Source organism: Zosterops lateralis, assembly GCF_965231275.1.
Source record: "Zosterops lateralis genome assembly, chromosome: 7".
In the NCBI taxonomy this organism is placed as follows: Eukaryota; Metazoa; Chordata; class Aves; order Passeriformes; family Zosteropidae; genus Zosterops; species Zosterops lateralis.
Window position 1 is genome coordinate 22,219,136 of NC_139767.1, and position 13,172 is coordinate 22,232,307.

Genomic DNA, 13,172 nt, shown 5'->3' on the forward strand with positions numbered 1-13,172 from the left:
GTTATGTTCTATTGAACGTATTGGGAGAAAAGAGAGGGTTTATTTTCAATGAAGTAATTGCAGCTGGAAAAAAAATTAGAACTCCTCTAGATAAGCTGGATACATCAGTTTACAGATTTTTCATCACTTACTGCACTTGCAGCGATTCGGATCCCAGCATGTTTGTGGTGGGAGAAGGTGTGGTAGCAGACTCTGAAATACCAGATTTCAGACTTTAATTTTTACAATTAAGAGGATAATTTCTAAGCAAAGTGAAATATTAAGTCACCTGATTGAGCAGTGTTAATAAGCATATAATGCCCATGAATGAGCAGAAAGCTGATAGGCAGGAGAGTTCATCATTAATTAAGACAAAGCTTTTGTGCAGAGCTTGGAAGCAGTGCAGGGTTACAGCTTCTCATCTCCCAATCTTAAGCAAATTAAAGAGGCACTGACAGTTCAGAAACCAAAATTTCCAGAAATTTTTTTCCTAGCTTGTATGCAGATGACATTGTGAATAGGAAAGAGGAGATGCCCTTTTCAATTATTTTAATTCGTTAATGCCTATGATTGCACTTAACTGATTTAGTCTGTCTATTTTGTCAGTTCCTGAGGTGTTCAGTAGTCCTTTCAGAGATACAGAAATTCTCATTAATTCTTTAAGAGATTTAAGATGACTTTTTCAGTACAGAATTTAAATCCCACTGATGAGAAGCGGTAGCTAACAGCCTGTTGTGACAATACACTGCAAGGTAAAGGCTCCAGGGAAGCTCACTACGTGTCACTGAAATTGCAATGGGAACATAAGTAAGCAGAATGCAAATATCTAACTGGAATTTAACCAAAAGATTGACAGCATCTCTGGCTTTTGCCAAAAAACACACCATGGGGTTTAAACTAACTGGAACAACGAGCAATTGAGTTTGTATATCATCTGGAAGGTGGCAAAGCCAGCTTTGATGGCATGCTTGGTGTCAGTATGTAACTTTGTATTACACCCTGCAGTGTGTTGGTGATAACCCAGGCTGCCATGGGTATGGAGAGCTAGTTTGGGGTATGGGAAGTTAGTCTTGCCTTGGCAGCACAAACTTGATGTGAACTAATTCACTTTGTTTCATGTCAGGATTTAACAATCCACACCACCACGTGTTACACAAAACAATATGCTGCTTTCTTCGGGTTCTTGGCAGCATAAATAAGCTTGCACTGATGTACAAAGCTGCATGAGTTGTTTTTCCTGAGTTAAGAGCTTTAAAGCTTGTTCTAACATTATAATATTCTATACTATAAATTTATTATTTATTATATATATAAATATTTATTATTATTATACCATTAATATACCTTTTCTCCATATAGATATATTGTAAGAGGATAGTAATATATTTTGAAGAAATATTTCCATTTTCTACTCCTCCAGAGGTTATTTCATTGTTGATTTTTTGGTTTGTTTTCTTTTACCCCAACTTTAACTTTGGAAAATGATTTTATTAATACTAGGGCAGTTCACTGCTGGAAAAGAGGGGGATTGAAAAATGCATGATAAGGTTTGCAATAACATCTAGTAGAAGTAGTTTCCAAACTCTGACTGCCTCTTGGTGAGCCTTGAGCCTCCAATTCCCAGTCTGGATTAAAAGTCCCAGCCTGTAAGGTCCGTGTCTGTTAACGCCAAGTTATATTGCTATTTGGACATCCTGGAATCCCTTAGTTACGTGTTCTTGTTCAGAATAAGAAAATAAGTTATTGCAAATATATATGGAATTTGTTTCAATTGGTGTTTCAATTGGCTTTTTATTTAAATATAAAAATATTTATTTTTATATTTAAAGATTGCATTATATGGCACAGAAAATGCTTTTAGGACACTTCTTTCAATAGACAGTTCTTTTTAGGACATTCTTTCAATAATGGGAAAAACCATTTGCTTTCACTGAAGCTGGGCTTTCACTCACTTTTAAATTTAACTGTCTCTTATGTATATGCAGTGAGATAAGTAATTTACCAAAATTTGGGTAGATATGTATCTTTTAAACTAAATTCCTCTCCCAATTTTGAATAAACGAAAAGTAACTTACAGACTGACTTGTCATTTAAACGAACTATAATAAGAATTTACTTCAGAAAAATTAACAGATAATGCTTTATTTGGTGATCTCTGAAATAATCTGCTGTAAGAAGTTACATAGCAGATAACACAAAGCAAAGCACTATACTGCTTGTTAGCAGTTTGGCCAGAATTCTGATAATGAGTGGGCATGGAAATGAATTTTTTCCACGAGGGCAGTTCCCCACATGTTCAAGGTTCAAGAACTTTGCTAGGTTTTTCTGGAGGCAGGGGGACACTGCATGAAGAACTTGAGTTTAAATTGTCCCTCTTCATCAACAAGAAAATTGTATTAAATAAACATGCCAGTAGCATGACTTTCACCTGTGAAATGTTTGTTTGTAAGCTGGTTGCTGTCTCGTTAATAAAATGTTGTTTTTTCTTTCAGGCTATGGTTTTGTTGACTTTGACAGCCCAGCAGCTGCTCAGAAGGCAGTTTCTGCTTTAAAGGCCAGTGGAGTCCAAGCACAGATGGCAAAGGTGAGTTAAAATAACCAGCTAATTCTTGCAATGGGTTGTGAAGGTGAGCAAGCTTGTACAGTGGTACAACAAGGGCAGTGTGAAGTTCCCAGCTGTAGGGCCCTTAACAGAGACCACACTCCTCAAGCCACGTGATTACTAAGGTAATAAAATGGAGACTTTTGACTGCCGTATCCTAAATAATCTCAACTAATTAAAGAAAGAAGCATGATATTGTAAAGTCTCCAAACTGATCTTGTTGCATTTATCAATTTATTCATAATAGTCTTTTCCATTGGCTTCATCGAACAAAAGTTTAGCAATCATTTCTAAATGATGATTAAGCCCACCTACAGCAGGCTTAATGAATTGGTTTACAGCACAAAGTTATGAAAGGTTTCAAAGATTGTCTGTTTGTTACTGAGGTTAGAAGCCTTGTGATTTAGGGATTAATTTTTGAGTATACCATGGCAAAATTTAACCTTCAAACTTTGTTTCAGCCCTTCTAGTATATTTTCTGCTAATATAAGTAAAATTTGAACCTGAGCATTCATGATAGATGTCTTGAAATTCTTAGCAAGCCCTTGGCTGACTTACTTTTGCATCAAGGCAAATCCAAAAATTACTAAAAAATAACAGAATGAGAGCTATCTTCTTTTTCTCTGATTTTTAATGAACCTTGCCTCTGAACCAGTTTATTAGCCAAATGTGATCTTCAGAGGATCTTCAGTACTCTTTTATGAAATTGAGGAGATGATGCTTTAGTAATGATACCGTCATGAATTCTTGTTGGGTCAGATGGCCTGGTTCCAAAAGACAGCCATAAACACCTCTACAAATTTGTTAACTCAAGAAAATATTGCCAGTATAATCTGTTGATATAATTCTGGTACCTCTTAAAGCAAATTTATTTTTAGTTTGAAAATTATATACTAATTAAGAAAACTAAAATCTAGTAATTCAGAGGCTTTTATATTAAAGTAGTCTGCTAAAAATCTAGCAAATCTTTTATAGTTATCCACTTGGTACAGATTTTTTTCAGATGAGATATTTTCCACAGCTTCTCAGCTGAAGAGAACAGTTAAGCTAACAACATAAATGTCTTTGGATGGATTCCAGGGCAACAAAATGGAAACCATATGTTTCATACTTAATGCGTGTTTCATTACAGCCATGACACAAACATACATGCTTACTGAAAAATACTTGGGTTTTTTTTCATTTTATAAGGTTTTACCTATGCTTAATAAAGGTCATTTATTTAATCCTGAGGTTTTAGATGATCAGTTTAAATATACCCCAGATTTTTCAAACTTCTGTCTGACATCTTATGAATATATCTAGATAGGAGCTGCAAAAAGATTTCGAAGTCATATAAATTCATTTTCCTAATAAACTTTGATGTCTGATTTAATTGTTTTCTTGAGTAGATGGAGAAGCTCTAATAATTAACTATAGTAACCTAATGAATAGTTACTTAATCTTTTTTATAGTATATATTTCTGACTCATTTTCTCTGACAGTTGCAAGATCAGTAATGTTTCTTTTTTGTTAGCATTAATGAAAAAATATGCACCGAAATATCCTACAGTTTTGGGTATTTTTCTGACCCTGTGTCAAACTTGATGACCTGTGGGAAACCTGTAACTATGAGGTTTGCATTCCAGTGAAACTTGTTCTGCTTCTTAACACAGAGAGAGTGTTTGAATTACTAAAAAGACCAATCCCAAACCCAGCCCAATGAACAGTACCACAACAGTCACTAGTGACCATGAGCTTGAGTGCTTTGATTTTTGTCTATTTTGAGCCACTGGATTTTTTTTTTTCCTGGGCAATGCTGCTCTCCTTTTGTCTGAAAAATCCTGTCTCTACTTAGATGCTCCAAACTGGGAATGGCCAGTCACTGTTGCTTTGGCAAGATTAGCAAATCACACCCTTCACATGCAAGACACTATAAAAGTTTGTGTTTGTGTGTTGAGCATTCTATTCTTTTGCATGTGACCACCTGTGCCATGGGGTGCTGGTCCTGCAGTGACACTGCTGCAAGCTTAGCAAGCTTAAGCCTGAGTGTCACAGAGAAGGATTTGAGGAGTTTCCTGGCTGGCTGGGCAGTCCATTTCCTTACTGGCCACCACTGCTGCTGCAGTTTCAAAGAGGAAATCCGTGCCTGTTGGTGTGATTTATCCATGGGAAGGTGTTGTAATTACTCTGTGCCTAGGGTGTCAGGAGCAGCATGGCCCCTCAGTGTTCTCACCCTCCCCCAGACATGGTTCCTGACCCACAGCAGCTGAACAGGGAGGAAAATGTTGAAGCCGTGCTCTGAGTCTGGCTGCCATAAAGTCCTTTTTGCAGTGTCCTGCTGTAGCTCTAGGTCAGTGAGTTAAAAACTACTCACGTCAGCAAGTTCATCTGCAAATCCTACTTTAGTGGAAGTGGTTCAGATTTTTTTCATATTAAAATTTTTGTTGTTTTGTAGAGATAACTTCAAATTACAGTTATATTATTTGTTAAAATATTAAGTACTGAATTACATTATTATTATTATTATTTTCCTGTCCATGGGGTAAAATCATGCTGTACTTGGCAGTCTGCTTCCAAGTTTATTTGACATGAGAAAAACCCCACTTGCTACATTTTACTACTGCTGAGCAGAGTGGAAAGGCCCAGGGCCCAAGATACAGCTTCAAACTAAATCCTGCCAAATACGTTCCGGGGTCACTGTTGGTGGAGAAATGGCCACCACTCAGGAGGTGCCACGATGATGGAACCCTATGTCAGTCCATTGCTCCGGAAATATCATGTCTTCAGCTATTCTACTCTTTCTGAGATCTGAATTGGGAACTCTTGGCTAAACCAAAGCAGCCTGGGAAGAATTTTGCTTTGTGCTGGTTACCAGTGTCTTCTGGTCACTGCTGAAACAAATGTTTCCCATGTTTCCTTTTGGCCAGAAAGTGTGGCTAAGAGCTCACATTAGGTGATAATTGCATAGCCAGGGGTTGGGAGTAGATTTGGGGTGGAAATTTAAAGTGCATTTGACAAGCTATTGCCCCTCTCTTCTGCTTGAGTATTGCTAGTGGTAAGTCCATCTTTTTCAGGGTATGTAGGTGGCTGTGGAACGGGTTAGATGATGTGAGCTGTACTGGTAGCCAGCTTGTTTCAGGACCCACCAGTACAAACCAGCAGATTATCTCTTACTCAATAGATCAAAGAGCAAATGCATGTCTTGCAAGAGTAGTGTTATTTCTAAGCTAGTTAGTTACTGCTGGGTGTCCAATTTTTATTTTCATTCCTTTTAATTTATCGAAATTTCTTTTCCTAGTTTATTGTTCTTGCTCCTAGAAGAGTGATTATAGACCAATAATCATAAGTTCAAAGGCTGTGGTTTTGTAGAGCTATGCAGTCTTAGATAAGGTTAGTAGTGGTATTGAAAAGCTGTGACCATTTTGTTTGCGTAGAGGAGTTTTGGTGGCTGTCAGAGTGATTCTTCTGAGAGCCCTCTTCTCTTCCCACCACACCACCCAGGTAAAAGTGAGATAATTCTAGGTTTCTATGTTTTTCAGAGCAGACAGAAAGTGACTTTGTGTATATGAAGATAGATGCACACAGAAAATCCACTATATATTGGTATTTTGAATGGAGATTTAAAATACTGAGAATCTGTAAGGATGTTTTAAAAATGGTGAGGTATAAATGCTATGGAGATATCAGACACCTAAGTTCTTATAGGCTTTTGACTTTGAGGTTAACATAAAGCATTCAAGTCACTGCTCAGACCAAGTTCTGTCCCATCAAATGGTGTTAACTGAATTCACCTGTAGCTACTGCAGCAACTGTTTCAAATGGAAGGTTGACTAATTCTTATTTTCTGGATGTAAACTAATGTATAAATATAAAAGGTAAAAAAGAGCTACTAAGTAAGAACAGTTAATAAAACCCACAGTTCTCATCTTTCTGTCTAAGACAGGAAGAGAATCATTGTGTTTGTAGCCCAGATAGAGTCAGCAAGAGAATATCTGTATTATATTGACAGCAATGTAGAGCTGCACAAGCCAGCCAGGACACCAGTGCAACTCTGCCAGCTCAGACTTCATTGAGGGTTAACTCCTTCCTGGCATAGCAAGGACATTGGTACAACCAGATTGTCCATCTCGTGGTAGGTTGACAGATTTCTGAGATAATAGTGAAGGGCTTATATCTGCTAAAACTGTTCTAATAAGGAATTACCACTTTTTGCAAAGAGCTTGCAATGTGCTTTAGGCATCACAAAAAGGATTAATGGACGTTGTCACAATTGAACTTCAACCATGTGTTTAAAATTAGGGTAGTGTCCTCTCTTTAAAATGATTCAGCTGTCCAATTCCAGCACAGCTGCTGTGGACTCAGTGACCCTGATTCTCCACACTTTGTTGTTGAAGACCTTGTCTTCTCATGTCTCTTCAATTCTCTCTCTCCTCATGAGATTTGTAGTTCTTCTGTATGTACAACTTTGCTATAAGATAGTCAAGATAATTTGTGTTTTCCTGTCTTTTTTTTCTGTATGGAAGAATAAAGAAAACATATACTACTTACAATAGAAGCCATGAAAGTAGTCCACAGACATGGAAGATTTCTGTGGTCAGTGAGACTTGTTAATTTGAGCCAAGGAATGCTGTTCTATGTACTAATGTGCATTTTTGTGGGAAGAGTCACTGTTTATCCATTCGAAGATTTCCCCAGAGTTGCACATTTTTAGGACTTAGGGCTTTAGATTCATAATGTTAAAATTTCCTCCTCCTTAAAGTCTTTGCTTCCGCTGACACAATGAAGTGTGGTCCTGCTTATTTGTATTAGCTCTCACATTAATATATCACTGAATACTTTAAAATATTTTAAGCTTGTGCAAAAAATTAGGGCCATCCTAACAATTGTTTCTTATTTGAATTGTGTTACAATAACAATGTGCTAACAATGTAAAGGATGTTCTCCCATCATGTACTGGCTTCTGCCATTCTTGAGACACAATTTGTGTTTTTTGGAGTGGTCTACAGGCCCTCAAACCATCAGACCAAATTCTGAAACTTGTTTATGTGGGGGTGGGTCTTAGCTTATGATGAATATGAGCCCATTGTCTGAGTTCATGTTGATCCTCTGGAGTACAGAGTACCTGAATTTGCAATCTTTATATTTTTCACTCATACAAATGCAGAACTGTGATGGACTCTCCATTTACAGGTAGATTTACCTTTCTTTCCTGCATTTTTATACTTTAAACTTACTCTAGGTGACTTTTTTCCCCAAGAGTATTTAAAAAAGATGAATTGTCACACCATCTGAAGTGTGAACTTCGGGAGGGAAAAGCTGCTTAGCTGCTTGTCCTCATCTCTGTAACAGAAATCAAGGCTTTTCCACATCTAATAAGCATAATGTGTTGAAGGCAGCTCTTCCTTTATGTTGCTGATGAGGAACATGGTTTTAAATGAGCAAAAATGAGAAACAGTGAACTTTTAATTTCAGTAATGTATTGCTTATAGTACTTGTCTTCACTGTGACAGCCTTCTGGAGAATTAAATCAGTTTTCATTCCTATAGAACAAACCAAGAAAAATAGTTTAGGTTACCATGGTGCCAGTGCATTTAATCTAACTGGAGAAGGTAGGCACGTTGCAGTTTTTTTATTCTGCAGCTGGGCTTCTGAATGCTAAAGAACAGATGACAGGCAACCTGGAGCTAACTTAAGCAGATTTCTACAGCAGTTTTTAGCAACAGTCTTGAGAAGTTTTCTTTTTACTTAGTTTGTACTGCTTTTTGTAGGTAATAGTATTAAATCTTACTGTGACACATTTTAAATAAAAGTGGGGGTTTTTTCCTTATATTGTAAAAGTTCTTAAAAGTCATTATAAAATAAATTGAAGGTAAGCCAAATGTTGCTTACCTGGGAGCCAAATAACTATCATGTCAGAAATTGCAAATGCACTAAATAGACAGTTAACAACCACTTGCCTTGACTAAAGAGCTTCAACCCATACAAGCTTTATCTCAGTTGCTAAGTAGTGCTGTGGCTTGTTCTGACAGGGGTCTGGTGCCTTCTTAAGAACTGTGGTGGGCTCATTCAGAGCTCCCAGGGAGCACCTTTGTGCCTTTCTGGCAAAGGGAAAGCAAAATCACTGAGAGATAAAATAAGAATGTATTAATGCAGTGATAGTCAAACTGATCACAGTACTTATTGTAGTAAAGTTCCTCTTCTTAATACAGATGTGCCTGTAAAAATAAATGTTTAGTGTATTAATCATATGCAATTCTGGAGAACAAATGATGATTATAGTAGTGATTTCTCCCTGAATTGTGTTGTTAACAGTCTGTGGTCAGACGGCATTAAAACTGTGGCTAAAACGGACATATTTCAGTGAGACACTGGCCAATTGTAAATTTTGAAGTAGCATCTATATGAAGGCAGACAGCATTTAATCCCTTCCCTATCAGGCAGAGGATCTTCCATGCTGTGAGCAGAGGCTGGTCACATGTTTCTGAATGGCTATCTGTTCGCTCTGACCTTACACAGAGCAACAGAAAACAGATGTCTTCGCGTTTTGCCAAGTTTCTTGCTCACAATTTAGGAACAATTCCACACGCACAGGGAGGTTTTTGTTAATTTCTTTCAGATGATGGTAGAACACTTCACATTATGGAGGAATCCTGATCACCTCTTTCTACAGAAATAAATATTAACAGCTGATCATTCCCATCCATTTATAAGAAATGCTGTATCTTATAAGAGCTCTTTGAGAAAAAGCAGTGTGTTACTCTGCAAGAGCTCTGCTCTACATCTTTATATTGTTACATGCTGGTAGAGAAGTTCTGGAGACACAGCTGAAGGTGTTTGGTGAGAAAAGACTCATAGAAACTTGATGACTTGCATTGCTAAAAAGAAGACTTACTAGTTTCCTCAGTAATATGGATACTTAGAGTAGCCCACAAATTCCCTGACATTGCCCATAATTTGAAAATGGTGAGCAATTTCAGCATCTTTCAGGATCTGCTGATGGTTCTGTTAACTAAGGAACCCTGCATGAGACGTGAAGACAGTCAAATTAAGCAGTTTTCCTAAATTGTATGTAATTAAAAAAAAAAAAATTACATTCAGTAGTTTATATGTTCATGGAGGCTTGCTACCCAAAATTAGGGAATTTCCACTGACTTTAGTAAATATTTTTGATCATTTCCATTAAATAGTGCAAATAATTTCAAGGGATTAAAGGTATATAAAGGGAAAGTGGCTTATACAATTTCTTGGATTTTAACCAGAGGAACACCTACCTTTAAATCCTAAGAATAACTACAGTGTATAGGCAAGGTTTGAGCTGAGTTATGTTGGAAAGTATTTTTGCTGGTTTCACTTTATTTTTCTTAATTCCAGAAAGGGAATTAAAAACTCAGGTATCAAAGAATTTATTTTTCTCTCCTGAGACAAAATAGTAATAACTCTGTGAATTAAGCTATGGTGAGACAGGTTTTGGTAAGGAAGAAAGTCACAGAACTTAAAGTATTAAACTCACCCTTGCCGGAGAGAGAGAGGGATGACTTAAATCGTTTGTCTTTCTCCTAACTTTCTGAATTTTAACTGTTAACCTGTAACCATTTTCATGACAAAATCTTGTATAAAGGCAAACATCTGTTTGTACAGTGCCTTTTGTGTAAGGTGGCACAGAGCCAGAAGAGGAATCCTAATTGTGGCTGCTATTTGGAAGTCAGCTCAAAAATCCAGCATGTTCTAAGGAGAACTTGCTGTTTATGATCTCCCAAAACATACCCAGATAGCTGTTTCCAGGTTTAATAGTCTTGTGGACATGACAGAAGCTGCATGGTGAAATAAGTCTTTCACAGGAAGAGAGGAGGTGTTTTGCACATTTATTGATATGTCTTCCACTGTCAAACCATATAAAATTCCAAATACACTCTAGAAAAAGTTCAGTCTTACTTTGCATCTATACCAACAGTAGTAGGGGTTGCAAATGAGTGTTGTAAATGAGCCCTTTTGTGAACCAGTGGCAGTCTCTTTCTTTTCTTGAAAAGTGAAGAAGTGGGTTAAATTAATCTGTCCTGACCTAGTTGGACTTGGTGTTCTTTATGGGTCCCTTCCAACTTGAGATATTCTGTGGTTTTGTGATTTATCCTTATAGCTAAACTGCTGCTGTTCCCCAGGGTGGCCATGGGTTTGCACCTGCAGTGTAGATACCACCTCAATGCACTCTGGAATGTGTTTGTTGACATTTTAGCTATTTTGCTGGAAGAATTTCAAGTTGTATTCCAGGATTTCAGTGAGGCATCCTCATTTGTTGGCAGCTTTTCTGCTTTTCATTTCCCTTCTGTGCTTGTTATCTTTACCAGTTCTAGCTATGGACATGTGTAGAGGTGTCTTCAGACTCCCCTTTGTATGCTGTGGTCTGTGTCTTCCATCAAAGGATCAAATCAGAAGTAACTGAATCCCTAGGGGTATTCAGGCTGTACTAGACTGATGTGGAGAAAGGGTCAGGAAAGCAGAAGTCCTTTCCAGTCAGACATCCAGCATGCACCTGACCTGCCCTCAATAATTAATAACCCAAATAATGCAAAATGCAGATTGTTTCATGGGCCACAAGTAAAATTTTTCCATCATAAAATGCTTTCTCTTCAGAGAAAACAGTTTCCTCAGATGCACTTATTTTTTTTTTCTTTTTTTCCCCAAGAGCTTTGTAACATGGTTTGTGGTGACATTGCCAATGCTCTTCCAAAGTGGAGCGTTGCCTTCCCTAACAATAGTGTAATATGATTTTGTGGCAGGAAGTTTTGTCTGCTAGGTGGATAAATACAAGCATCTAATGCTCAGCATGTGCAGTGAATGGCAGCAGGTCTTTGTGCCCCTTTTGGCAGGGAAAAGTTCATGGTCTCATCCTGAATGCAGTGCCAGGATAATGTGGGAATCTGGTAAGCCCTGGGCTGCAACGGGAGCCTGAGAGAAAGGGAGCGTGCTCTACCCATTTACCTGGACAGGTTTTTCTGAGTTTCTGCACTTGATCGAATTTCTTTCTTTGTTGTGTGATTCTGAATGTAATATTTTGTTTGTTTGGGTTGTTTTTGTTTTTTGTTCTTTGGTTTTTTGGGGTTTTCTTTTGTTTTTGCATGTGAATTACACATTTAGTAGTGTGAACAAGACTTTTTTATCTTTTCAAATGTTAGAATTTTTAATGAGAATACTTTTATACTTTCTGTTATTCTAGTATGAAAATAATAGGAAATTAAATAAAAATATGCAAAGAGTCTGGCTTTCCAGCTGATAAACTGTTTTAGATTATTTAGGGAAGTTTTAGGATATTTGCCTGCAATATATTTCACAGCCTATAATAAAAAGTAAAAAATTCAAAACTTTTCCTTTCAAATACTATTTGGAATTTCAGAAAATCTTGCCTATGGCTACAAGTGCAATTTTGCAATGGCAATGACTGAAATGTCCTTTAAAGCTTTTGCTGATAGAACTCATTAAAGAAGGAAGTTAAGCATATCTCAAGGTGCAAAACAAAATTGCCTAATACTATCTAAGTAACAAACCAGTTCTAACACTCTGAAAGCTGTTCTTCATCTCACATTCCTGCCTGAGGAAATTTGAGCTGAATGTCAAGATGTAACTTACTGTAATGCTGCCCAGCAATTAATATTAATATTAATGGCATCTCTGGTCTCACAGTGAATCCATTTTCTTGTCTTCTCTTTCTGTTGATTTTTCTAATATGAAATAGAATTCAGATATCCTATGATAAGATAATTTGAATCCCAAAGTTGTCTGTGTGCTATATAGATTCAGTATTATTTTGGAAAGGAGATGTCTCCACTTGGTAACAAAAGAAAAGTCGTACAGGGAATCAAATGCCATTTGTAATGGACCATAAAGGGGCCAGTGAGGCAATAATTGGGAGCTGGAAAAGGTTGTTTTGTAAGGTGTGTGGGATTTTGGTGTGGCCAGGAATTACAGTCATACCAGTGGCAGAGGCATGCACATCAGGAGGATGTAATGGAAAAACATTTCCCTCCTGTAGGTCTTTTATTCAAATTTCTTTAAAAACTCTTTTGTAAAACTTCAAAACATTAATTCTTTTGAACTGAATGTGAGCCTTGGGGTAAAAATGCAAATAAGTAAAGGTTTTTCAGCCTAGAATTTGCTTCCCGATTCTTAATTTTCATTAGATTTTGGAACAGAATAGTTTCTTTCTGTGTCTAAAAGGTGTAACCTCACTCCAAGCCTCAACACTTTTTTTTTCCCCCTCATAGGAAAAACTAACTCAAACTGAGAGGTGATATCCAAGATAGCAAGTTATAAAATTATGCAATATGCTACTAAAAGTACTGAGATATTATTAATATAAGGGCAGCTTAAGGACAAATTGATGCCTGATCTGCATGCGAGGATCCATCCAGTATAATCACTTTAAGAGATGCTTTAATGGCAGGAAACAAGTGTTGTGGTTTTGTATGGGTTTGTTTTTGTTGTCTGGTTCGATTCAAACTCCCCTGCAAGCCAGTCAGCCCTCTTGTTCGGAAGGAAAATATATTGTGGACTATGCCATCAAATCTGTTGAAACCAATAAATACGTTAGGACAATGGGCAGAAACTGATGCACAGG

The 13,172-nt window shown here is 37.2% G+C and overlaps 1 protein-coding gene across 4 annotated transcripts in view; it reads left to right on the forward strand.

Moving 5' to 3' along the window:
* Positions 1-13,172, forward strand: part of RBMS1 (RNA binding motif single stranded interacting protein 1) — a 143,051-nt gene that overhangs the window by 102,999 nt on the left and 26,880 nt on the right. For all 4 annotated transcript variants that reach the window (XM_083865771.1, XM_083865772.1, XM_083865774.1 and 1 more), the window contains exon 4: positions 2,472-2,563. In XM_083865771.1, coding sequence (XP_083721897.1) covers positions 2,472-2,563 — 92 coding nt within the window. The remainder of the gene's footprint in view (positions 1-2,471; positions 2,564-13,172) is intronic.